The 27098-nt window shown below is 43.9% G+C and overlaps 1 protein-coding gene and 7 non-coding genes across 9 annotated transcripts; all 8 read left to right on the top strand.

The window, feature by feature from the left end:
* The first annotated feature begins 6441 nt into the window (after window positions 1-6441).
* On the top strand, window positions 6442-6648 carry LOC149278243 (small nucleolar RNA SNORA73 family). The gene has a single exon (XR_016278777.1). It is a non-coding gene; the product is annotated as a small nucleolar RNA SNORA73 family (small nucleolar RNA).
* Window positions 6649-6816: 168 nt separating this feature from the next.
* On the top strand, window positions 6817-12629 carry LOC149278244 (small ribosomal subunit protein eS7-like). Of its 2 annotated transcripts, none has more exons than XM_089502189.1 (6): window positions 6817-6893; window positions 7642-7713; window positions 8534-8677; window positions 10482-10546; window positions 11822-11972; window positions 12544-12629. In XM_089502189.1, exons 1-6 carry the CDS (start codon window positions 6819-6821, stop codon window positions 12619-12621), a joined length of 585 nt encoding a protein of 194 aa, XP_089358315.1. In that variant the 5' UTR covers window positions 6817-6818; the 3' UTR covers window positions 12622-12629. The 2 variants fall into 2 exon arrangements, with proteins under 2 accessions (XP_089358315.1, XP_089358314.1); XM_089502188.1 differs by having other exon boundaries at window positions 11822-11975; window positions 12544-12623.
* Window positions 7316-7537, top strand: LOC149278245 (small nucleolar RNA SNORA73 family). Its single transcript, XR_016278781.1, has one exon. It is a non-coding gene; the product is annotated as a small nucleolar RNA SNORA73 family (small nucleolar RNA).
* LOC149278246 (small nucleolar RNA SNORA73 family) lies at window positions 8121-8342 on the top strand. The gene has a single exon (XR_016278776.1). It is a non-coding gene; the product is annotated as a small nucleolar RNA SNORA73 family (small nucleolar RNA).
* On the top strand, window positions 10009-10230 carry LOC149278247 (small nucleolar RNA SNORA73 family). Its single transcript, XR_016278780.1, has one exon. It is a non-coding gene; the product is annotated as a small nucleolar RNA SNORA73 family (small nucleolar RNA).
* On the top strand, window positions 10741-10962 carry LOC149278248 (small nucleolar RNA SNORA73 family). Its single transcript, XR_016278775.1, has one exon. It is a non-coding gene; the product is annotated as a small nucleolar RNA SNORA73 family (small nucleolar RNA).
* LOC149278249 (small nucleolar RNA SNORA73 family) lies at window positions 12155-12376 on the top strand. Its single transcript, XR_016278782.1, has one exon. It is a non-coding gene; the product is annotated as a small nucleolar RNA SNORA73 family (small nucleolar RNA).
* A 584-nt stretch (window positions 12630-13213) lies between the features above and the next one.
* Window positions 13214-13435, top strand: LOC149278250 (small nucleolar RNA SNORA73 family). Its single transcript, XR_016278779.1, has one exon. It is a non-coding gene; the product is annotated as a small nucleolar RNA SNORA73 family (small nucleolar RNA).
* Window positions 13436-27098: the final 13663 nt, after the last annotated feature.

Genomic DNA, 27098 nt, shown 5'->3' on the forward strand with positions numbered 1-27098 from the left:
CAACCAACGAGAGAACAATCAACCTGAACAACAGAGAAAAAAACGTAATGACAACAGAGAACAAAGGTCAAGTACGCGATGACATACCCGGAAACACACATACAAATCGTTATAAAAGAACAGATAGAACGAACAGAAATACTTACGGATTGCTGATTTTGCTGACATAGACAGAGACCTGCACCAATTGACTTCCTGAAGAAGCCTAAGGGCGAAACGCGTAGAAGAAAAAGATTCAATTGGACTTCAACCTATGCCTGTATATGTTTTGGGGGTCATCGTATAATCGAGCAAATACTGCACTTGCTTCCATGCAGAACATTTAAGATCTTGGAAGGGGATACATTGTGTGTATTATACCCAATATTTTATGGTATGTGCTTTATACCTCTTCTCAATATCAGCAACTACCATATATTGTGGTATGTTGATACTCATATTCCTATTGAATTATACTTTGATGATAGTAGCATCATCAAAGTATTGTAGTCATACCCAGGAACTATTGGTTTTACTCCAATAACAGGGTAAGTATGCTTCGGGTTGCAAAGTCTGGAGCTAATCACTTAAAGTGAAGCACTACCGTTAAATGAATTGGGGTGAATTGAAGAGGAGATTCCAGCATCAAACTAGAAATTCGAAGGATCTGGAGTGATTCCGTATTGAGGAATGGTCTCAGATCCCTTGCCATGTATTCTCCAACCTCATCGGGCATTATAGGAAAAGACTCAGAGCTTGGCAAAGGGAGGTAGCACAAAGTATTGACTAGAAGGTTTTTTTTAATTTTAGATCAACCTCTGTTGTTTTTGCAATTGTTTGATATCCATGAAAGCTAAGTATTTTTGTGTATCGCTTCAAAAAAATATCAAAAGGTTAAACAAGAAAGGACATTTTTTCACAGCCTTCTTTGCTCATATTTACAAAGGTGCCAATATTTCTGGAGGGCGCTGTACTTATTAGTTATTCATCTAGTCCACACTAGGGCTGCAACTAACGATTATTTTCATAATCGATTAGTTGGCCGATTATTTTTTCGATTAATCGATTAATCGGATAAAAAAAATGAATGTAAATTTTTCATTTATTTAAAATAATTTAATAAACAAATTATATTAAATACAAACAGCATAATAAAAAAACTTTGATAAAATGCATTTCTTGTCTTTATTTCCCAACCAGCCCCCCCCAATTTATGCACATTTGAGCCCAGGCTTGCCACGCTGCCTCCCACATATACCACTCCACGCTGCCTCCCACATATGCCACTCCACGCTGCCTCCCACATATGCCACTCCACGCTGCCTCCCACATATGCCACTCCACGCTGCCTCCCACATATGCCACTCCACGCTGCCTCCCACATATACCACTCCACCCCCACATATGCCACTGTGCCTTATACCCCCTGATACACCACTCCATCCTCCCCAGACATGCCACACTACCTCCCAGACATGCCACGCTGCCCTCCCCACATATGCCACTCCAGTCTACCCCCAGATATGCCACTGTGGCCCCAGATCTGCCTTATACACCCTGATACACCACTCCGTCCTCCCCAGACATGCCACACTGCCCTCCCCACATATGCCTTATATACCCTATATGCCTTATACCCCCAGATATGTCACTCCGTCCTCCCCAGATATGCCTTATACCCCCCAGATTTCTCATAGTCCCCTCATAGAGTCACAGACCATACTTTTTTAAATAAGTACTGGGTTAATCTTCACTGCCCCCAGGATTTAGATTCCCCTTAGTTTGGCCCCCCTTTATCTCTAACTGCACCTTAAGTTAACTTTAATAAATTAATAAAATTAACCCTCAGTCCTCATCATTAAATTAACACTAAACACCCCATTAACCATAACTACCCCTAAATTAACTCTAAATACCCCATCAAAACAACTACCCTAAATTAACCCTAAACACCCCATTAACCATAACTGCCCCTAAATTAACCCTAAACACCCCATTAACCATAACTGCCCCTAAATTAACCCTAAACACCCCCATTAACCACAGCATCCCCTAAATTAACCCTAAAGACCCTGTCAACCACAACAGCCCCTAAATTAACCCTAAACATACCATTAACCACAACTGCCTCAAATTAACCCCAAACACCCCATTAACCACAGCTGCTCCTAAATTAACCCTAAACACCCCATTAACCATAGCTGCCCCTAAATTAACCCTAAACACCCCATTAACCATAGCTGCCCCTAAATTAACCCTAAACACCCCATTAACCATAACTGCCCCTAAATTAACTCCCACCTCCCCTAACTTTCAGTAGCCCAAATATTAATTTTATACTTACAGTTAGATGAGTGTCACAGCCATGTGGTTCTGGCCTTCTGGGAGAAGGAAGGGGGCGGGGCCAGTTGTCACAGTGATTACAGGGAGGGGCTGGTAAGTAGGAGCTGCTGCTGTGAGTCACTGAAACGGTTTATATAATGAGGGGTATTTTTCAGAGCGTTTGCTCTGAAAAAACCCTCATTTTATAATCGATAATAATCGATTCAACTAATCGATAATGAAATTCGTTGGCAACGAATTTCATTATCGATTATTATCGATTTTATCGATTAGTTGATGCAGCCCTAGTCCACACCAGACTTTACAGAATATGACATGTTGGTGAGTAAACACAAACGCTAACACACATCCCCAAATGAGACAGCATTGGATTGTCCAACAGGAGCAAAGGATGGTATTTCCCTGTGATGGACTACAAGTCACTTGAATTGAAGGCTCAGAAACAGAGAGTTCACCACTGCCCACCATACTAAAACACGATTTGTGATGTCATAGGTTTAGTTGGCCATTTATAAATTATTCTGTCCTTCCACTACAAATATTTGAGGGGTTTTGTTAAAAAAAACAAAACACAGATTAACTGTGGCATCACATTCATATGTATAAAGGCTGGATTCATACATGTCATTATCTTGCAAAGCATTAACCCCTAGAGTGCCAGTTATGTAAGAGATACACAGCTGGCAAAGAAGATTGCCAGCTATAGATCTCCTATGTGGCAGCACTTTATGTGGGTAGGAGATCCTGTTGACATTGCGGGGCACATGCTATTGTTAATGGGGAAGTGAGTGGGGAGTGAGGCGTGCCGCGCGCTTCACCCGGAACCAAGAGAGTTCCCAGGTATGCCAATGTGCCAATTCTCTAAGAGTAAATTACAGCGGGAAAAATTGGATTGTTGTGGTAGACGTTGGGACAATACAGCTAAAGAAAAAGTAGGGACAATAGGCTAGGACAAAACCCTCTCCCACTCTAAACCCCTTTCATCCGTTAAAATAAAAGAGACATTTTATTAATAATAAAACAGACAGATGAGCTTTTGTGGACTACAACACCCAATACTTTCAGCCAGACTCATAACAAAGGTAGACAAGGGCTGCCATACTTGTGGACATGGGTATTTTGTACCTATATTTTGTTTTTTAGTAATTAACGTGTTATACGTTGGTTGCATAGACAATCTATATTTGTGTCCGATTACACCTTCTAGATAAATTAACTAGGGCTGTGTAAATTGTTGCCACATTAATAAATATATATATATATATATATATATATATATATTAGACATAATAACAGGATTCTCATCACTTTTAGCATTTGGTTTGGATTCTTGAAGGAAATGCTAGGGAAAAAGTACATTTTGGGATTTTTGGGAGGAGTTTATCACTGTATATAGTTACGTGACAAGCTTAAACTGTCCTGAAAAAACAGGTTCCCCTAAATAAAGTGTAAAGTCTATGCTAAGGTTATCGAGTTAATGTAACTATAGCAAAAATGGGCCGGCCTCCCACAGGGAAAAAACTGTGCTGACCCCTGGTGTCACAGTCAGGACTACTTGCCAAGCCGTGACGGTGTGCAGGACGTGGGCATGAAGGGGTTAATAGCGCCAGGCCTCTGGATTTACTAACTTCACCCCTTAACAAGACATCAGTTATACCAAATTAACCCCCAAATCCTGCCTGTATCCCCCCAGGTAGTCTGCCACCACTCATGATTTTGATACCGGATTCGTGAGAAATCCGCATTAGAACATTTATCTCTATATATATATCAACCCACCCCGGGCAAACAACATATATATATATATATCCTGTAGAACTTAATAACAATATGGTAACGTGTTATCCTCTCTTAGGGTTTGTGGATATCAATACTAGACAGACTTGGATTATGAATATTTTAATAACAAAAAGACAAATATTACACAGTGCCAGAATTACAAAAAACAAGACATACAAAAAAAACCAAAAAACGGCAAACAGGACCCTCACTCACGAGTTTCTTCAATAATGCGGACTGTGGGAACTCCTTTAGTCCAGATGGTTTCTTATGATGTTGTTCCAATCAGAGTATATCTTGGAGTTCTGCTTTGAGGTGGCTGCATTGCCCCTAAATCAGACTCTTTTTCAAGACACCCCTCTGGCCACATGACCAATTATATGACACCTTTTCCAAGAATTGGTTCCCATCTTTGATCTGCCAATAAGTTATGGTGGGGTAAAGGTGATGGAAAACCCCTCCACTTAAGATAGGAATGGAATTCCTATAACTAAGGATCCTTATCAGTTAGGCCATGAATCACCACCAGGGTCCTCTGGGAAGATGACACCTCTAGCCAGAACAGATACAGAGGCCATGCACAAATAAACACATTTAAATCAACAACAGATTAGCCCATTGAATGCTAACACAAATGAATAAACCACCTCCGATAGATTATCCTTCCATGCATCCACTACATTATATGAGTTTATATTATATAAGCTTTCATGGGTAACACTTTTATACCTAAACCCTCATAACCACTGGTGTAACTACAGGAGTCGCAGAGATTGCAGCTGTAACGGGGCCGTGCCTCTAGGGGACCCGGTGCGACCCCTTCTTCCTGTTTTATCATATGTCTTCAAAATTTAGTCCAGGTCGCAAGGGTCCTTTCTAAACTATTTTGAACCAGCACGGGGAGACAGGAACTGAAAGAGAGAAAGCTGCAGGAGCGGGAAGAGGTAACATATGTATATGTGTTTGTATATATGTATGTGAGCATGAATGTATTGTGTGTGTATGAATGTGTAACTGTGTGTGAGCATGGATCTATAATTGTTTGTGTGAGCATGAATGTGTAATTGTGTGTGAGCACAGGTGTATAATTGTGTGAATAAATATGCAATTCTCTGTGTGTGAGCATGGATGTATAATTGTGTGCATGACTGCATAATTGTGTGTGAGCATGGATGTGTAATTGTGTGTGTTTTTATGGATGTATAATTGTGGGTGTGAACATGGATGCGTAAGTGGGGTGAGATGAAGTGTGTGTTAGTAGTGAGTATGAGTACGTGCATGTAATTTGTGAAAGTGTGTTTACAAATGTTAGAAGGGTGGGCAAGACCAGTTTTGTTGGGGCAATGGTGGCACAGACTAGCTGTTGAAATTGGGGGACCCGGGGCAACTTTCGCATCAGGTCCCTGTGGTTTCTAATTACGCCCCTGCCCATAACGTCTTCTCAATCATGTATCTAGAGTAACCAGCTTTATTCCGGCCACTCGCTCCCGCGAGACTTTAAGCCAGTCTGATTTTTGCGTTAATTTCTGTCAGGATCGCGCTTCTCATTCATTACCACGATTGCCAACACTTCCGCCCTTACTTGTTTCGGCGTTTAACCAGCACAGCTCCCGTGACGCACGTACGTTGGAAGCGTGCAAAATGATTGAAAGAGGGTGGCCGAATTACCCGTCGTCCTTTGCGTTCCACCGAGATCCGGGCCGCTCTCGCGGGATCTCGCCCTCTTCCTAGGCCGTCACTGAGAGAGGACGGTGAGTTCAGCTGAGCGTCTGCTGTTAATGTCTTCTTTTACCTACTCTTCCTCTCACTCGGGGACCGAAATGACTTCGTGTTTGGGCAGCTCAGGGGCTCCCCTTGGCAGACGAACCGCTATGTCGGCGCCGGGTGCTTCCCCCGTGGAGGATGGAGACTGATGGCGATAGGTTTCAGTCTAGTGGCCGGCGAGTAATGGTGGTTGTGGGGGGGAAATGCGGGGAGTTCTGGGAGATGCTAGCCGGTGCTCAGCACGTGTGATCCGGTTTGGCAGCCCTCGTGTGTTTTACTTTGTATGGTCTTCATTATTATTGGTTATATATATTATATATATCTGTAATTCTCTGCTTCCTGCACATACCTAGACCTGCCTGTATTAGTGTGCGTGTGTAATATATTTTTTTGTATACGTAATCTGAGTTTTAACATGTGACTTTGTTAGAGTAGTGGCTGCACTGCCTTGGTTTTGGGTAATGCTGGTCTCCATGTTCTGTTGGATTAATGTGTTTAAGTCGGTATATATTTTGATGTATTATGTTAAACACAGGGTTTGGTTAAAATACTCATTGCCTTTATAAGTATCTGAAACCAACGTGGATATCCTGTGAGGTTGCTCTCATGGGCTCTGTCCTGGTGGCGTATGGGAGCGCAGCGACGTATATTCCCCTTCCACAACGTTGGAGAGCAAGCGCGTCCCCGGGCCTTGGTCTGGTGTGGACGGCGTCCTGTATATTCCTACAACTTCCCAGAGCCTCCGGGCTGTGATTGGGGAGACAAACCATGCAGGATACATTGATAGAATAGAAATGCTTGGGGTGTGTTGAGTGGGTCGGTACATATTGAGAAATAGGTAATCGGTGTCGCTTATTGCATGGATGAGCGCCTGGCCAGGCTGTGCTTCTGATAGACAGTTTAAAAGATTGGGCTAACTATCTGAATTTGCTCTTAATTCTTGCAGAAAGGCCATGTTCAGTACAAGCGCCAAAATCGTGAAGCCTAATGGCGAAAAGCCCGACGAGTTTGAGTCGGGTATCTCCCAGGTAAGTGAGCGATGATTTGGCATGGCCAAGAGAGCACACATGTACACAGCACACGTGAACTTTAATTTCCTCTGGCATTATAGCCGAAAGGCACATTTGTGTAAGAATTTTATTTAGATTTCTCACACTTTCCCCATAGGTCGCATAAATTCATAGTTTCACATTTTGTACTGGTTTATTTCTGACCTTCTGTAGCACTAGCGCTGTTAATCTGGGTTTTAAGTAGTGGCTCTAGTTACTGTGCACAATAAACTGCATAGTGTATAGGTCAATAATGGCCTTGGGTTCTATGGCACTTTCCTTTGCTGTGAAGAACATGCATAATATAACTTACTACAGGAAATTGTTAGACTTCTGGAAATGTAAGGTTCTGGGAAACGCATTAAAATATAGCAAATGGGTAAATTTAGGTGCCGGCTTACCCAACATGGGCATCCCATGAGGTTGCTCTCATGGGCTCTGTCCTGGTGGCGTACGGGAGCTCAGCGTCGTATGGCGCAGTGACGTATAGTCCCTTTCCACAATGTTGGAGAGCAAGCGCGTCCCCGGGCCTTGGTCTGGTGTGGACGGCGTCCTGTATATTCCTACAACTTCCCAGAGCCTCCGGGCTGTGATTGGGGAGACAAACCATGCAGGATACATTTTCAATTTGCAGGCTGCAATGATTCCTCAATAGTTTGCCAGTAAACAGCGATTACAAAACTGAGCGCTGGCACACAATATTTTTCATTCTGCTTTAATTTTATAGGCTCTCTTGGAGCTGGAGATGAACTCTGACCTTAAAGCTCAACTGAGAGAGCTGAACATCACAGCAGCAAAGGTATGTTAAAGAGAATTTGGTAAAACATCTGTAGCTCGTATTGTAATTTTTATTTTTTTTGAGCTCTAATTGGTTTAGGGATATTTAGTTACATATGTAAGCTTAGATCAATGGCTAAATGTGGGAAAACTAGCATATTTTTGGATTACCAGCCTTATTGTTGCCTCCCCTTAACTCACTTACATAGTAGCCTTAACTACTAAAGCTGGGGCAATAACTAAATGTGGGGAAATTACTTCTAAAACATCAATATTGTGTGGTCTGTAACCCTAGTACATAGGTTTAAATTGGTCATGGCAACAGCTAATTTTTTATAATTTAATGTGGCAATAGAGCATCTGGTACATGAAGTGTGCATACATAGGTCCGGAAATGGTCAGTGGCATTTCTTATTATGCTGGCATTACCCAACGTGGATATCCCGTGAGGTTGCTCTCATAGGCTCTGTCCTGGTGGCGTACGGGAGCGCAGCGTCTTATGGCGCGGTGACGTATATTCCCCTTCCACAACGTTGGAGAGCAAGCGCGTCCCCGGGCCTTGGTCTGGTGCGGACGGCGTCCTGTATATTCCTACAACTTCCCAGAGCCTCCGGGCCATGACTGGGGAGACAAACCATGCAGGATATATATATATATTTTAAGGCTAAGTTCCTGATATGCCAAAGTGAGCGTGATGAACTGTCAATGAGTTATAGAGCCAGGCTAAGGATATTGGGGATCTTGTCACTTTTGAAAAAGCTTTTGCTGCTATTGCAAGGGGGGGAAAAAAAAGTACAATTCATGTATGTCTTCTAATTCGTGAAGCGCTCTTCTCCCAACAGGAAATTGAAGTTGGTGGTGGAAGAAAAGCTATCATCATCTTCGTTCCTGTTCCCCAACTGAGATCTTTCCAGAAGATTCAAGTGAGGCTGGTTCGTGAGCTTGAGAAGAAATTTAGCGGCAAACACGTGGTCTTCATTGCTCAGGTGAATCAAAGTGTTGATTGTTGAGCAGTCCTGGAGGGTATGATTGTGTCTTCTGTAAATGTTAGTGACTAGTTTTTATGTACCAATCTTATGGGCTCTTTTATAATGTATGTAATGGAATCTGTAAATTGACTTTAGATCAGAACCATTTGGCCGACCACCAAGTCAGCCAGTTCTTCCTCCTGCAGAGACTAGGATCTTGAGTTAGTCCTTGGTCTTGTGTTGGACATAAAGCTTTACCAAAAACAAAAGGGTTATGTCACTTCACTCATAAGATATATAAGGCTTCTAGGCATACTGAACATACTTGAGCATAAAATATAAATGAACATTACCCTTAATAGCCCAGCAGGAAAAACTGTCTAGACCAAACTATATGGATTAAAAAAAAAATGGAAACCATGAGCCCTGCCAATGTAAGACCTCAGTACACTCCCCATCATACGAACATACAACATATACTGACAGATCACTGTGTAGACACTTAAAATACAAGTGCTTTTAAAATAGGAGGGTAAAATACAAAAACACCTCAAACATTACGACCTGTCTGGACCTGGAAAAAGCATTTGAAGCAGCAATGAACAAAGCAAATAAGAATGCATGACTGTAGCTTCAATCCAGCAACAGCGCTCTGTCCTAAGCATACAGTTGCTGCTTCAGCTAAGTCCAAATTAAAGCTCCCCATGCAAACAGAAGTCTTGCAATTGAATGCTAAATCCTGGTCATCCTTAACGACTTCATAGCCTTTGCCAATAGCGGTTACTGATATATTGTATCAAGCGCATACATGTTTGTCTCATTGGGTTGCTGCATTAATAACTTGTGTACAGCAGGCAAAGGCATGGTCTGTATGGAAGCCCTCCTCCAAACGCCTGTATTCACTCAATATCTTCCTCTAGGGTCCTTAAAATGAAACGCCACTCCTTGATAAAGTGTAGGAACTGGCTTTGCGCATAGAAATCACCAACATGTTATGGAAACTAGTGCCAGTGCATGTTTCGCTTAGGCTTCTTTGCTTAAAACAACGCTGAATCTATCCCATGTATGTTTAAATTTCCTTACTGTATTGGCCTTTAGCCTCTGATGGGAAGCTGTTCCACTTACCAACCACCCTTTCTGTAAAGTAAAAAAAATACCTGCTTTATATCTCCAGCTTACCGTGTTCCAGTTAATAGGGACATGCAGCTATTACATGCATTATGTGCTTGATGGCTTAATTATCCCTTTAACATTTAAAACCATTAAACATAAGTTGTAGTAGGCTATGTTCAAATAATTTTATGTAAAGTTCATAGAACTTATTTACTGAAATGTTATGAGTTATTGAACCAACGTGGATATCCCGTGAGGTTGCTCTCATGGGCTCTGTCCTGGTGGCGTACGGGAGCGCAGCGTTGTATGGCGCAGTGACGTATATTCCCCTTCCACAACGTTGGAGAGCAAGAGTGTCCCCGGGCCTTGGTCTGGTGTGGACGGCGTCCTGTATATTCCTACAACTTCCCAGAGCCTTCGGGCCGTGATTGGGGAGACAAACCATGCAGGATACAGAAAACTTAAAATGTTGATGCTATTTTTAATTGAGCAGTTATTGAAGAAAAATTGTCTAAATGCTTAAGGGCAAATATTCAGTTTTCAAAATGAAATGTTTCCCGTTTTTTATACGGCTTTTTGCCACTTGGTCTATAACTCACAAATAACATGTATTCTGACAGTTATGATGCTGGAACGTCTTGTGGTGTACTTTTATTTGGCCGTTGAGAAGTGTTTGAATACGAGTTACTTACTGTCCTTATCCCAATAGAGAAGGATTCTGCCCAAGCCAACAAGAAAAAGCCGCACGAAAAACAAGCAGAAACGTCCTAGAAGGTGGGTAATGACACGTTCTCCCATTATAATAAACTTGTCGTGTAGGTGTGTATCGGCACAAATGTACGCAGTGTGTTAACTAGGGAACCTAAGGAAAATAACCTCAAGTCCGTACATCTTTGGTGCCAAAATACCTCTAAAATATACAAACACCAGTAATGGTCAATGTTCTCCCAAATGCATGTTTATTATAACCAACGTGGATATCCCGTGAGGTTGCTCTCATGGGCTCTGTCCTGGTGGCGTATGGGAGCGCAGCGTTGTATGGCGCAGTGACGTATATTCCCTTTCCACAATGTTGGAGAGCAAGCGCGTCCCCGGGCCTTGGTCTGGTGCGGACGGCGTCCTGTATATTCCTACAACTTCCCAGAGCCTCCGGGCTGTGACTGGGGAGACAAACCATGCAGGATACAGCACAACTAGTTCATGTATATTGCCCTTTCCTTAAACACAATCTGCAAAGTGCTATAAATCTCTTCCATACCCTAGTGACTTATCTTGGTAGATGTGGGAAATATCATTGAGTTTTTGTATGTAAAAGCACACCTGGTGCACGGATTGCAAACAATAAGACATGAAAACCGACTGGTGGTGTTAATCGGTGATCTGTGTTATGCGGCTGGTTTGGTTTTATTAACTAACTTTTTTGCTTTTATTTGAAATTTGTGCTGGGATAGCAGACTTCATTTTTAGTTATGGATTGTCGAGTTTTTTAATTCTGTGCTTAACTTCATAATTGATAGCCAATAGGCTACATTGATTCTATAAAACTTTTAAATAGGATTTATTTTGTGTAAATTTGCCATATCTGTTTTGTACACTTTCTCTTTATACTGGGTCAACTTAATTACTTTGCACACCCAATGCCTTCATACCAGTTACCTGGACAGTGTCCCATTCTTCACAATAATTTTTTTCCCCTCTTCTGAACATGCCCATTTAACACAAAAGGCAAGATTCTTTATGTTCATACAGCTAGCGTATCATGTGCTGGGCCTTGTTTCTTTAACTGACACTAATGTGCAAAAACCATTCCTCTGTGTAATGCAAAGTTCATTTAATTAGATTAATGAATGCCGCTGTTATGCAGGACCAGGCATGCCCTGCTTTCTTGTATAGGTCAAGCTGGTGAGCTAAAGTGTTCTACTCGCATTTAGGGAAATGACCTTTTAGACCCGTACATCGAATGCAGGCAGGAGTTATTGGACTGTTTAAAATGTATATTTTTCTTGTGGAGTAAGGCTGTGATGTCTGACTTGTGCGTTCTTTTTTTAGCCGTACCCTTACTGCAGTGCATGATGCTATCTTGGAAGACTTGGTCTTCCCAAGTGAAATCGTGGGCAAGAGAATCCGTGTAAAATTGGACGGCAGCCGGCTTATCAAGGTCCATTTGGACAAAGCACAACAGAACAATGTTGAACACAAGGTAGTAGTCTTAATTCAGATTGGCTCAACCAACAAAATTAATGCTAAAAATTTAATGGCAAAATAAACAAAGCAAGTTTTGTTTGTAATCTTAATGGCCGTATAGTCTACTAATGAAACCTTTTTTTTTTTATGCCAGTTGCTTTAAATGTTACCATTACTCACCCTTGGTTATCTCTTTACCCAACGTGGATATCCCGTGAGGTTGCTCTCATGGGCTCTGTCCTGGTGGCGTATGGGAGCGCAGCGTCGTATGGCGCGGTGACGTATATTCCCCTTCCACAACGTTGGAGAGCGAGCGCGTCCCCGGGCCTTGGTCTGGTGTGGACGGCGTCCTGTATATTCCTACAACTTCCCAGAGCCTCCGGGCCATGATTGGGGAGACAAACCATGCAGGATACAACAAACTTGTTATGTTAATGACTGGAAACATTGTCATTCAGAAATGATATAGATGACAGGATTCAAGTAAGATAAAATGTAACATATAAAACTATTTACACTTTTCCAGCAAAAAATGCCATTGACTTGCTGTAAGTATGTAATTCTGAATATTTTTCCCTCCTTTTTAGGTGGAGACATTTTCTGGTGTCTACAAGAAACTCACAGGCAAAGATGTGGTTTTTGAATTCCCAGAGTTCCAGCTGTAAAGTGCAACTGAAATAATAAAAAAATATTCCTTGTTACTGGTCGTTTTTTTTTCTTTTTTTCTAACCCTCCATCTAAACCATACTGAGCTTTAAGGTATTAATGTTAGCTGATTTATGTATTGGCGATAGGTTATTTCTATCCCATTGGGTTTTTGTGGTGCAAGAAAAGGTCTTTGGGTAACTCTGCAGGGTCAGATAAAGCCCCATATTTTTAACCTATTGGCAGAGTAACCGGATAGTCTTGTGCTGCTTTACGTTTAATGTAGCTCTATTGGGATAAATCCTACTGTAAAGTAAAAAAAATCCCAAAGAACAGCAATAGTTTCACTGTTGTGTCAAGTTTTGTGCAAATGTGCTTTTTAATCATCTTTTGAAGTTAAGCTTTAAACAATGCACATTTAATATAAATGTTTGTATTCTTCCAATTGAATAAGAATGCAATTTGGGGTGCTGTGTAATGTTTTGCTCCCTTTCATAATTCAGTGTCTTTACGATAGTATGAAGGTGTCAAGGCTAGAGTTTCCCTCCAAAGACCAGGGAGGGAAATGTCAACGTTTGAGGATTGTTAGAGGAACGGAAAGCATTATTCAAACCAACGTGGATATCCCGTGAGGTTGCTCTCATAGGCTCTGTCCTGGTGGCGTACGGGAGCGCAGCGTCGTATGGCGCAGTGATGTATATTCCCCTTCCACAACGTTGGAGAGCAAGCGCGTCCCCGGGCCTTGGTCTGGTGTGGACGGCGTCCTGTATATTCCTACAACTTCCCAGAGCCTCTGGGCCGTTACTGGGGAGAAAAACCATGCAGGATACATGTTTCTTCACATTGAGTTTCAACTAAAGATCAATGGACGAGTGAGATGTGACTGCTGTCTGCAGGAGGGATTCATAGTTATTTCCAAGAATCTGCATGCTCTATTTACATGTTTAATTTTTGTCAAACAGATGCCAGGTAAGCTGTTGACTAGGGCTGAAACAACGAATCGATAATAATCGATCACGGAAATCGTTGTCGACGATTTCCGTTATCGATTAATCGAGTGATCGATTCGTTGTTGGAGCACTCGGCTCCTTTTACTTACCTCCGCGAGCGTTCCCCGCTTCCGCTACACGCGCCTTCTTTTAGTTGCGGTTCGCTCTGTGCGAGTGGCTCCGTTCGCACAGAGCGGTTCGCTCTGTGCGAGTGGCTCCGTTCGCACAGAGCGGTTCGCGGGGGTGGGGTTTCAGGGGATGCAGGGCAGAGTGGGGGTGGGGGGGGGCAGGCCAGGGTAGGAGACTGAGTGCAGGGTGGGGATGCAGGGTGTGTGGGTGCAGGGCAGAGTGGGGGTGCAGGGCAGAGTTGGAGACTGGGTGCAGGGCAGAGTGTGGGTGCAGGGTGTGAGTGTGGGGGCAGGGCAGAGTTGGAGACTGGGTGCAGGGGCACAGTGCAAAGTGCTGGGTGCAAAGTGCTGGGTGCAAAGTGCCAGGGCTGGGTGCAAAGTGCCAGGGGTGGGGCAAAGTGCTGGGTGCAAAGTGCCAGGGCTGGGTGCAAAGTTTCTTGAACAGTAATAGTCCACCTCTTTTCAGAATGTTTGGGGTTATTTTGTTTCATAAATATTGTGTTTGGGTTTTTGTACTTTGAAAATATTGTTTTTTATTACATCATAACAAAATAAGAATGTTAATGTAAATTTTAAGTTGTTTTTTAACATCCAGTTCATTAAATTATTTTAAATAAACAAAAAATTTGCATATTATTTTTTTTATCCGATTAAGCGAAAAAATAATCGGCCAACTAATCGATTATTAAAATAATCGTTAGTTGCAGCCCTACTGTTGACTAAACTGCACAGCGGAGATAATTGCTTCCCTGAAAGCTTGCAACGGGCTTTGGGTTATACTATTGCGGTCCTGTCTTTAGTAAATAGATATGTGTAGTGTACTATGCGAGGATCAAGAAGTCAGATTAAACTACTTCCTTGAGAATAAAATAGAACTCCTGAGAGGTTACATGGGAAGTGCCATGAAATAACATTTGCGAATTTTTAACATTGGCAACAACTTTTATTTCCTTTTCGGCTAGTAAACGTTTATCTGCAGACCTATCTGTTGTGACATTTTTATCTGGTTTAACGCCACATTTTGTGCTGATTGTTTATGGCAGTGTTGGATGGTTGGAACTGAGCTATTTATCACATGGCAATATGGGAACTAGGACATGTAAAATCACGAATATGGTGCTGTTTAAAACCACCACTTAGGGACCCAAGGCTGTTTAGTACTTCTGCATTTTTTTAACGTATAATATCACCCTTGCACAATTTTTTTTTCTTTCAAGGTTATTTTTATGTAGATATGCAGCTTGGCTAGAATTAAAAATATTTATTGAAATATGCAGGTTTTTATACATTTTGTAAGATTACAAAACTAGCTAGTGCAATAAAATACATAGGATTTGGCTCATGCACATCCGCTTTATTTATTTTTTTAAATCGGCATTAAGAATTTTTCTTTAACGCTCCTGATTCAACCCCAAAGTGTAAAAAACCAAAATAGGCAGGTATAGAAAGACTAATTGCTCTATAACAAGGTGATCAAGTAATAGAAAATGCAATAAAAAAAAAAAATATTCACTATAGCATGACCAAAGAGAGGTAGAGGTTACTGCCAAAGGCCAGGTAGTTGGTTCCCCGACAATTGCATTCAAGAGAGCGGCCCCTTTTGGCTCCTGCTAGTCTGCCTTGGGTTGCGGTGACTGCAATCGGCAGCGTTTGGTGACTGTAGCAGAAGATGTAGTAGTATGTCCTCGGTTTTTAATGGCGTTTATTACAATCTGTCATTAAAGGGATAAAAAAAAAAAGTAAAGCAAGAGTCTTTCTGGACATCTGTTTTTAACGTATCGTAATAACTCATTTTGGAGGGCGTTTCCTTTTAAAACAATTGGAGAGTTACAGTCATAGTCCTGTAGATGGCAACAGAGTAGCTTCAAGTGCCCACTACTGTTAGGTTAGTCATAGACCATATTACAACCTTTTATTAAGTGCTGTACTCTTCAAATAACGTGCTTAACAAACATACATTAACACATAGTGACTCATCAAATGTTGGGAGCCCTGCCCGTAAGCTTTTCATCTTATGCTTTTACACAAAGTTCCTGGCAAGAATAGTGGGCTAGAGAGTTCCCTGCTCCTGAGCTTAACCCCTTCAGTACAGTTGATTTGCCTGGCATGTCATGGGGTTAAATGGGTGTAGAAAGCAATCCATTATTGCTTTCGTTGCTCAGCTGATGTTGCTGCGATGCTTTAACATTGAGGCTTCAAGGAAATGCTTAAAAAAAAAAAATTCCATGCAGTCCCGGGCAGGCAGCGGGGTTAGGATACAGATCCCCCGCAGCGGTGCAGGGGACCTGCATCCTACTCTCTGATACGCTCAGACAGCCTCCCCTGCCAGCACTTTCCACTCGGGGGGGGTGCCGGCACAGGAGTTTGTCTAAGCGCATCGTGCGGACGGTCACCGGCTGCGGAGGTTGTTTACCCGCATCGCCGCAGCCGGTGACCGTCCGCACGATGCGTTTTACCTCTGCCCCCAAGACTTACCAGAGCAGACTCCCAGGTGTCTTGCAGGGGACATCTACGCAATACGCGTATACAACTTCCGGTGCCGGCACATCCGCTGAGTGCCGGCACATCCGCTGAGTGCCGGCACATCCGCTGAGTGCCGGCACATCCGCTGAGTGCCGGCACATCCGCTGAGTGCCGGCACATCCGCTGAGTGCCGGCACATCCGCTGAGTGCCGGCACATCCGCTGAGTGCCGGCACATCCGCTGAGTGCCGGCACATCCGCTGAGTGCCGGCACATCCGCTGAGTGCCGGCACATCCGCTGAGTGCCGGCACATCCGCTGAGTGCCGGCACATCCGCTGAGTGCCGGCACATCCGCTGAGTGCCGGCACATCAAGTTGTATACGCGTATTACGTAGATGTCCCCCGCCGGCCCCGCAAGACACCCGGGAGTCTGCTCTGGTAAGTCGGGGGGGGGGGGGCAGAGTGGCAGCATATCTCGGGGGGGCGGGGGTGGAGACAGAGTGGCAGCATGTTTTTTGGTGCTTTTTTAAAGAAAAAACCTTTTTCTTTAAAAAAGCACCAAACTTTTAGGGTGCGGCCTATATCCGAGCCAATACGGTAACTTTAGTTATAGAATGAATAGGATATGGAGGCAGAATTTCCAAGCTCAAAAACTGAATTGCACATGCCCCAAATGGCCTTTTAACCCCAACAACCCAACCCAACCCACCCAGGCATGGAGGGTATCACTGTAGTCAGGAGATGTTGCTGAACACATAATGTTGTGTAACACTGCCATATAATGTGTATGGAAAGAGTTGATATACTAGCATTTGAAATACCCCTGGGTTGTCTAGTTTGATGGGGGTAAATTAAACTGACTGGCTTCAAATATGTCCCAAATGGCACATGGGGGCAGAATGACCAGTTTTGAAAAAAATGATTTTGAAATAGCATTATGCTACTTATACTTATTGCCCCATAACTTGCAAAAAATATGAAAGTGTATAGATACAGCCAATCGTGATATATTCGCACCTAGTTAGCGTTGGCTCAGTGAATGTTGTGGAAGGGGATCTGCTCAGACACCTGTGCGGTAATGCAAAAAAAAAAAAGAAAAAAAAGCTCCTGTTAAATTTAATGGGAGCTCGCTCTTGTCACTGATTTGGTGCTTAATCGCTCTCACACTCTCTCATACTGGTCACTGGAAGTTCAGCATGGCACCTCATGGCAATGAACCCTCTGAGGATCTGAAAAAAAGAATTGTTGCTCTACATAAAGATAGCCTAGGCCAGGGGTAGGCAAACTTTGGCACTCCAGGTGTTGTGAACTACATTTCCCTTGATGCTTTGCCAGCATTATGACTAAGAGCATTATGGGAGATGGAGTCCACAACATCAGGAGGGCTGAAGTTTGCCTACCCCTGGCCTAGGCTATAAGAAGATTGCCAAGACTCTGAAACTGAGCTGCAGCACGGTGGGCAAGACCATACAGCGGTTTCACAGGGAAGGTTCCACTCAGAACAGGCCTCGCCATGGTCAACCAAAGAAGTTGAGTGCACATGCTCAGTGTCATATGCAGAGGTTGTCTTTGGGAAATAGACATATGAGTGCTGCCAGCATTGCTGCAGAGGTTGAAGGGGTGGGGGTCAGCCTGTGTCAGAGTCCACTCTCTGCTGCCTGAACCATGGCTGAATTATACTTCAGGCTAATACTTCAGTTACCACTAGTGGCCACCCTCCTCCCTCTGGAGTGATCTGGACCTGATTATCAGGTACAGCTGCGCCTCATGAATTGAGTGAAGCCCTGCCTTTAAAAGACCGGCCCTGCCCTTCAGTCAGGGCCTTGGCATTGTAGTTGTAGGACTGCCTTTGCGCTGAGCCGCTACCTGTACCTGAGCTTGCGCATGAACCCGTGCCCGAGCCTGTACCCGAGCATGTTCCTGTACCCGTGCCCGAGCATGTTCCTGTACCCGTGCCCGAGCCCGTTCCTGTACCCGTGCCCGAGCCCGTTCCTGTACCCGTGCCTGTTCCTGTACCCGTGCCAGAGCCCGTTCCTGTACCCGTGCCTGAGCCGGTACTCGTGCATGATCCAGTACCCGAGCGTAAGTCCGTACCCGTGCATGAACCTGTACACGTGCCTGGCCCGGTAGTACTCCGTTCCCGTCCGCCCTGCCAGTGGGCCTCGCCTGTGCCTGTGCCTGAACCTGTACCTGAACCTGCCTGTGGACTTACCTGCCAGTGGGCCCGCACCCGAGCCTGTACCTGTACCTCCACCCGAGCCTGTACCTGTACCTCCACCCGAGCCTGTACCTGTACCTCCACCCGAGCCTGTACCTGTGCCTGAACCTGCCTGTGGGCTTACCTGCCAGTGGGCCCGCACCCGAGCCTGTACCTGTGCCTGAACCTGCCTGTGGGCTTACCTGCCAGTGGGCCTGCACCTGCGCCCGCACCCGAGCCTGCGCCCGAGCCCGCGCCCGGACCCGAGCCCGCACCCGCACCCGAGCCGGTGCCTGCACCTGCACCTGAGCCGGTGCCTGCACCTGCACCCGAGCCTGTACCTGCCTCAGCTCCCATCTCTCTGCCCCTGCTCCCGAGCCTGTACCTTCCTCTGCTCCCGTCTCTCTGCCTCAGTCCCCCGTATCCCCTGCACATGGACTCCTACCAGACCTGCTCGCCCGGGTCCTGACAGAATGCCAAGGCCATGCCAAGGAGTCTGCGGGGATGACTGCAGTTCTGGAGGTACTGGTGGAGTGTCTTCTGCAGCTGTGCAAATCCGTAAGGTCTGTGTTGGAATGCGATAGCACTAAACAAAAGCCTATGACCAAGACCAAGGGCAAGAAAGCTCCACAGAAGAGCTTTAAGCGTGAGCCTCTCACCAAAGAAGAGAAACAAAAACGGCGAGAGGACAACTTGTGTTATTATTGCGGTGAGACCGGTCATAGGATAACATATTGTCCGTGGAAACCTGCTAAGCCACCCGCAACCCACACTGACCAACCCCGTGCCCAGGAACCAGTATATGACACCAGCAACCTGTCACAGCTGGACCACACCCCGTCTCCTCAGCCCGGTGAACCAGAGGTTTCTCATGTCATGGCACCAGGTGAACCTACGCCTTCTGAAGCCATGTCAGAGGAACCCCAGACCATGTCTGACGACCCTGACTGGTCTGACATGGACGATGCTTCTTCAGAGGATGATATGGCATACACACCCGAGCTCCAACATACCACGGGTGTTTGTGCGGTTGGGACTACCACTCCCATCACTCCTAGGAACCAGAACAAGGAACCCCAGACCGCTAGACACTCCCTTGGGGCCCCCGGTAACGTCCTGTTCTCTGATGGGACAATCATGCATAGGAAAGACCTCAACCGCTACGAGCAACAGCTGCGTGAGCGGAAGTCTGGTAAGCCTGGCACGTCGGCCCCGAACCGGTCCAGTTCCTGCACAGCCCAATCCCGTTCTTTGGAGCCCTATGTACTCGGCACCTTCGTTGTGGGAGTGCCCAGGCCAGCACACCCAAGGCCATGTCACCAGAGTGTGTGATGGCGTCTAATGGGACTATTGTACGCCGGGGTGCCGCTCCTTGAGGGGGGGGGGTACTGTCAGGGTCCACTCTCTGCTGCCTGAACCATGGCTGAATTATACTTCAGGCTAATACTTCAGTTACCACTAGTGGCCACCCTCCTCGCTCTGGAGTGATCTGAACCTGATTATCAGGTACAGCTGCGCCTCATGAATTGAGTGAAGCCCTGCCTTTAAAAGACCGGCCCTGCCCTTCAGTCAGGGCCTTGGCATTGTAGTTGTAGGACTGCCTTTGCTCTGTGCCTTTGCTCTGTGCCTTTGCTCTGTGCCTTTGCTCTGTGCCTTTGCTCTGTGCCTTTGCTCTGTGCCTGAGCCTGAACCCGTGCCTGAGCCTGAACCTGAACCTGAACCCGTGCCTGAGCCGGTACTCGTGCATGATCCAGTACCCGAGCGTAAGTCCGTACCCGTGCATGAACCTGTACATGTGCCTGGCCCGGTAGTACTCCGTTCCCGTCCGCCCTGCCAGTGGGCCTCGCCTGTGCCTGAACCTGCCTGTGGGCTTACCTGCCAGTGGGCCCGCACCCGAGCCTGTACCTGTACCTGCACCTGAGCCTGTACCTGTACCTGCACCCGAGCCTGTACCTGTACCTGCACCCGAGCCTGTACCTGTACCTGCACCTGAGCCTGTACCTGTACCTCCACCCGAGCCTGTACCTGTGCCTGAACCTGCCTGTGGGCTTACCTGCCAGTGGGCCTGCACCCGAGCCTGTGCCTGCACCTGCATCTGTGCCTGCACCTGCACCCGAGCCGGTACCTGCCTCAGCTCTCGTCTCTCTGCCTCAGCTCCCGAGCCTGTCCCTTCCTCTGCTCCCGTCTCTCTGCCTCAGCTCCCGTCCTTTCCAGTTCTGCTACTCTGTCTGTCCTCCTTTATGCATGGTGACAGAGAGATAGGTACAGAAAGAGTCCCCCGTATCCCCTGCACATGGACTCCTACCAGACCTGCTCGCCCGGGTCCTGACAGCCTGTCAGTGCTTCGCCCATACGCCGCGCACTGCATTAAGGCTAGGTTTCCACTTGGGTTTTTGTCCTGCGTTATTTTCTTGAGTTTTTTCTGGCGTTTTAGCATTTTTCCAGCCTTTACACGTTAGAATTGTCACCCAGCTAAAAGGGATTAGAATAAATGGCAAGTATCTGCCCCCTCCTGATGTCATTTCCTTGGTAGAGTTCTACTTAAACATGCCCCGGCGGACACTTTTGGCTCTTTTCTGTGGTTTGTAAGGCATGCTTTATTCCGAATATCTGCTCCTCTAGGAAGATTGGCCCCAAATGATGGTGCAAATTGTTTGCTGTTGCTTTTGGCACGCAGGATCCAGTTGGTTTGTTTGTAATGGCATGTTTGTTCCAAATGGTGTAAAATTCAATATGAACTTTGTTTTGTGTGAAACTGTTTGTTTCCAGCCTATTTCTCGTAGGACACACAGATACTGGGGCCATCCTCTGCATTGTAACTGTGGGAAAAAACGCCATAAAAACGCCAAGGCAATAAACCCACATGGCTTTTTCATGGCGTTTTTCTCTCCCATAGACTTCTACTGGAGAAAAACGCCAAGATTTCCTTGCAAAAAAACGCCAGTGTCAACATGCTGCGATTTTGAAAAACTGCCACAGAGCCCAAAAAAGCAGAAAAACACCAAAGAGGACTGAAAAAACGCCAAACAGAAAAACGCCAAGTGGATATGGCATTGTGCGATTTCCTATTGAAGAACAGCTAACATCTGGCAGCAGCGTTTTTTCACTAAATGGCTAAACTGGTGTTATTATGGGCGTTTTTAGCAAAAAAAACCCAAGTGGAAACCTAGCGTAAATAGGTCCCTTCTAAAGATGATGCACAAGAAAGCATGTAGTTTGCCAAGATAAACTTATTTGGTTCAGATGGTGTCAAGCGTGTGTGGTGGCAACCAGGTGAGGACTACAAAGACAAGTGTGTCTTGCCTAAAGGCAAGCATGGTGGTGGGAGTGTCATGGTCTGGGCCTGCATGAGCGCTGCCGGCACTGGGGAGCTACAGTTCATTGAGGGAACCATGAATGCCAACATGTACTGTGACATACTGAAGCAGAGCATGATCCTCTCTCTTCAGAGACTGGGACGCAGGGCAGTATTCCGTAAATGATAACGACCCCATACACACCTCCAAGACGACCACTGCATTGCTAAATAAGCTGCAGGTAAAGCTGATGGATTGGCCAAGCATGTCTCCAGACCTAAACCCTATTGAGCATCTGTGGGGCATCCTCAAACGGAAGGAGGGGGAGTGCAAGGTCTCTAACATCCACCAGCCCGGTGATTATTATTACTATCTTTAATTGATATAGCGCCAGCAATCTATGCAGCTCTTAATGAAATACATATTCAAGGGGTCTGACAAGATGAGAATTGGCAGACCAAGACAAACCAATACATTAGGTGGAGAGCGCCATGCTGGCAAGCTTACAATCTTGAGGGAATGGGGTGACAAACATAAGGCACAGAGAAAGGGTCAGAGGTAGTGTGGGGGTTGTATCAATGACAATGAATTTCTAGCAGCTAAGATGGTATGCATCTCTGAAGAAGTGAGCTTTGAGATGTGGCCACCTGTGAAGCTCTGGTGAACTTCATGCCTAAGAGGGTTAAGGCAGTGCTGGAAAATAATGATGGCCACACAAAATATTGACAATTTGGGCCCAATTTGGACATTTCCACCAAGGTTTAGACATTAATGGCTGTGTGTTGAGTTATATTGGAGGGGACAGCAAATTTACACTGTTATACAGGGTGTACCCTCACTACTTTACATTGTAGCAGAGTGTCATTTCTTCAGCATTGTCACATGAAAATATAAAATATTTACACAAATGTGAGGGGTGTACTCATTTTTGTGATATTGTAAGTAGCTCCCCAACTTATTTGATCCAACTAGGAAAGAAGAGAGAGAGGGATAATTGATAGAAAATCACACCCTCATTATAAACTAGTGTTTATAAGCAAATATACACAAAGTAAAAAAAATATATATACTATTTGTTGAGAACATTTATAAAAACATTGTGCATTCTGCAGCATATTCAGACCCCTTTATGCAAAAATACATATTGCAACACTGAACCATCTAAAAATTGTAATCAAATAATTTATGAACATGCAAATAAATAAATTAATTTAATATTTCAGTTAGAAACCAATTATACTATTATACAAAAAAAGCACACCCAATTCTGAATTGAATCCCTAGTTTGGAGCTCAGATATCCATTTGGCCACTTCTTACTGATTCAAATGAGACGTGGGGCCAGTAAATCCATTGGAAACATTTCCAAGTTTTAAAACTCGAAATGTGCAGTTGTGTCTGTTCTAATTGAGACCATATAACATCCCAAAAGCTTGACATTTTGATTAAAAACAAAGTTTCTTTTCTGTACTTACAAGCAACCAACTGCAATAATGTGGATTTTTTTTTCATATTTTACCTACTTATTTTTTTTTCCATACTAAATTCTAGTGTATATAAATGGCTTCAGTTTTTTCCTGAAAACAGTATATTGCTTGTGTGGGTGCAATAAATAAGAGCTGGGAATTACAGTCAATAAAAGGCAAAAAAAATGTCAGGAATAATGTTGCTAGTACAGAATTTAGACGTGTGGAAATCCAATTCTTCTTCTGGACTGCAATCATATTGGTGTAAAAAAATAACGCAGGCAAGTTCCATAAGCTTTAAACAAATACTTCTGTATATTTCATAGAAACAGAATTGAGGGCAGATAAGAACCATCCAGCCCATCTAGTCTGCTTGTTCTTCCTGATGACCTTAATCAGACTTTGGTCTCAAGGCTCTACCACTGCTGGAAGGCTGTTCCATTTATGTACCACCTTCTCAGTGAAATAAAACATTCTTACATGACATCTAAACCACGGATCCTCTAGTTTTAGATTACAACCTCTAACATTTCTCTTTCTTTGAAATAAACTTCCCTCAATGCATTGAAATGCATGTAACCCTCTCCAAAATGTTTCCCCTTTATAGATGAGCATCATGTTGAGGCAGGTCTTCTGCTCTAAATGTTAATCCTGACCAGAACCAGCCTGACCGTCTACATTATTCGTATTTTTTGGACTAAAAAATTCAGAAAAATAGGACATACCCCCAAAGCATCTGTGCGTCACGTGGCGTTTCCAGCTTTCCCACACTTAGTCCCTAATTATCCCGCGGAGCAGCTGAAAAGTATCAAGCAGGAAGCTGTTTACAGATAACACTCCGGTCTATTTGAGTTTGGAAGCTGAAGGTATCTTTTTCAATTAAGATCTGTCAGACTTCTGTAAACAGCAGAAATGAGATTGGAGTGTACTGCAAACCACAAGTCACATCCAGCTCCACATCTCTTGGGAAGCGTAAGGTAAGAGATCCGTCCCATGTAGTCCACTATTCATGAGTTTAGAATTCTATCCAGTGTGAAATTTGAGTCTTTATTGCTGGGCTTTAAACCACAGACTTGGTCGCAGACAGGCTTTGAGAATCTTTTTTTTTTTTCTGGGCTGTTTTCCTGTCTTATTTCAATGTGGGTAAGGTCATCAATTACTTGGAGGCTGTATCTGCCTGTTGTACAGAGCTGCAGACTATGTTGGTGCTTTTAAGTAGTCTACAATATTAAAAGAAATGTAGTTACATTTCAAGTATGCAAAATAAAATTTATATATATATGTAACACATTTTTTTACAGGCACCTTAGAGCCTAAGAGGAGAGAAGCACATCTCTTTGACATTTACAGTGTTAAGATAACGTGTAGGTTCCCTACATCCCATCAAGACTTTACTATGGAATGTACAAAACACTGCATTATAAAGGGTTAATTCAACAGGTTAGCTTTAAGAACATCACGTATAACTGCAATATATTGATAACCGTGAAGATCCCCATATCCTCTAACACTGTCTACTATTCTATAATAATCATCTCGTAATGAGACGGCCTTATAAGCCCAAGGTAACCTGGTCTGTTGCCAAAAATTCTGCAAAAAGCCCCTTAAAGCTATCTGGGGTATTAACTGAAAGAAAACATAGATATATGTATGTAGTTATACATCTGCATTCAATAGTTTGTCAGCGTATTAATCATTATTCAAAATAATGATGTATTAGTTTATTGTTATGTAAAGTTCATATTTACTTACTGGTGACGCACGGTGTCCCAAAAAAAAGCTAATTCCACAATAAAGCCCTCCAGATTTCATGTTCTTCATGGCCAAGGTCACGTGGGCACCCTACAGAGGGCAGAGACGCTCATATTTCTAAAGCTCAAAGCGTTAGAGTTTTCCACAGTAAGAAAAGGTAGTGGTGGCAACACCCTACCGACAGTGGAAATGTTTTTTCTTTCTAATACTGTCCTCCACCAGTAAGGTGAGTATGCACTCTAATAAACGTCTTATAGTGTTCATGATGGTTCCCCTTAAAATGTATGCGTCATATGTTCTGGATTTATAACCATATAGAGAAATTCTGTATCTCCTAATTCTTGTCTAGAAAAGTAATATGTATATCTGTTGGTCGAATTAATGGTCGAATTCTCTTGAGAAAGAGTTTTCCTTTATTTAGATCATGCGCATAATCGAGACAAGGCACATAACACACAAAAGTCGAAGCATTGTCTGATTATATGTTTAGATTACATGGTTTATATAGCATCTTATCTACTTGTAATAGCATGCATCATTATGATTGGTTACTTTTCAAGCAGGTTACACCTATTAAGCTGCATAATTAAAAATGGCCCAGACTTGACCTTTTATTCTATATATATATATAGAATATTATAGAGGAAGCGTGTTGGCGGGGACTGGTGCATATATCATGACATTTTCTACTTCCTTATATGTAAGCAAATAATATTTTCGATAACATAAGTATTTTTCCAACAATATCATGTACCACTTGTACGCTGCCTGTGTCCATGCATTGTTTGGGGGAGATGTTTCAAAACAGTGTCAGGTTAATAACGTAGCCATCATGTGTACGCCAAGCTGAAGCTTAACAGCACGGACAGACTGCTATTAACCCCCCCTGGGCATTTCCAGCATTGGCTTGTGCCGGCCTAGGCTTTCCTCTTCTAATTGGGATACGGTTGGGGCATGTGTGTTTTTTGGTCAGATAATTCTGTTGTTCTGTTGGTACGTTGTGTTTAGGTGTAGAAACTCAGCTGGACACCTTATATGATCTGAGTAATTGGTCCACAATTCAAATGTGTCCTACTTTAGATCCAGTCTATTGCTGGTCCCAAGGCCACTTACTCACCCAACCCAGTCAAAGAGTGCTTTCCGCAACATCTGTTTCTGTGGTCGCATAACCTGTACGGTCTGTCCCCTGAATGATATGGAGCGTTATGTTGCTTTATGAAAGAGACTAATAATTATTTAATGATGTTCAACGTGTGCTCATCCATGCATACAGAGAACCATGTTATTGCACATAAAATGTTACCGCTTAAGGAGCACAAAAGGGGTTAAGGTTAAGGTGTGAAGACGGCCTTTCGGTTGGATTGTCGATGTTGCCAGTAATCACAGAGCTGAAACATTAGAGGTCTGTTTCATGCCCTGGAACACAGGACTCGGCTCAATAGCCTTTTTTGTGTTACGGTAAATATAGAACATGGCTTGGTACATAGCGCATGGTCAAGTGCAAACAATAAATCTATGACTACACACATTTGCCAAATAAAATAGAACTCCTCTAAGTTAGGTTTTAAATATACCTTGCTGTAAGATGAGATCCGTATGAGGATCTGGCAGAGCTGGGATTATCTAATCAAAAGTTATCTCCCCCCCCGTCCTTACAAAGGCTGCCCAAACCAGCCAACCATAATTAGTAACTTAAAAAAGGTAACAGATAAGTGAATGAGGTGATCATTAATACATACTTATTGCTTATCTGAATCTGTAAACATTAGATGTATTCCACTGTAAAATATGGGATCATATGACAGAACCCATGTGAGATTCCTAATCCATGAAGAAATTTCCTGCCTGGACGCCATTAGATTAAGTCTTCTCTTATTTGAAAAATATTTTGGGAATCTCGGCTGAAATCTTTGTCTGATGTCTCTCCAGTTCTTGCAGTCAGAAGCCGCTTGTTTGCTTTGACCCTTGTGTTGCACTTGGACTGCACCCTAAACAGAGTACCTAGTAGAAATTCCAAAGAACTATTTCCGATCCTTTGACTCTCTCTCTTTGACATTTTCAAATGAAGAGTAAAGGGGGGTAAAAGGAAAACAAGTCAGTCAGTTGAAGCCTCGGAGGCCAGATTTGAATTGAATAATCAAGTCAAATTTTATCCTAAGTTAAAACATCTGGACAGACAGCAAAACATCCTGGAATTCTGGCTCCGA

The sequence above is a fragment of the Sceloporus occidentalis genome, unplaced genomic scaffold (assembly GCF_023333645.1).
Source record: "Sceloporus occidentalis isolate IW3139 unplaced genomic scaffold, rSceOcc1.0.p SCAF_197, whole genome shotgun sequence".
Lineage (NCBI taxonomy): Eukaryota > Metazoa > Chordata > Lepidosauria > Squamata > Phrynosomatidae > Sceloporus > Sceloporus occidentalis.

What these genes read in the sequence shown, in the direction of transcription:
- LOC149278244 (XM_089502188.1), top strand. Translation starts at nt 6,819, where the DNA reads ATGTTCAGTACAAGCGCCAAAATCGTGAAGCCTAATGGCGAAAAGCCC. An exon ending in ACGTGGTCTTCATTGCTCAG is followed by an intron (nt 8,678 to 10,481) that starts GTGAATCAAAGT and finishes TTATCCCAATAG; the next exon opens with AGAAGGATTCTGCCCAAGCC. An exon ending in AAGCAGAAACGTCCTAGAAG is followed by an intron (nt 10,547 to 11,821) that starts GTGGGTAATGAC and finishes TTCTTTTTTTAG; the next exon opens with CCGTACCCTTACTGCAGTGC.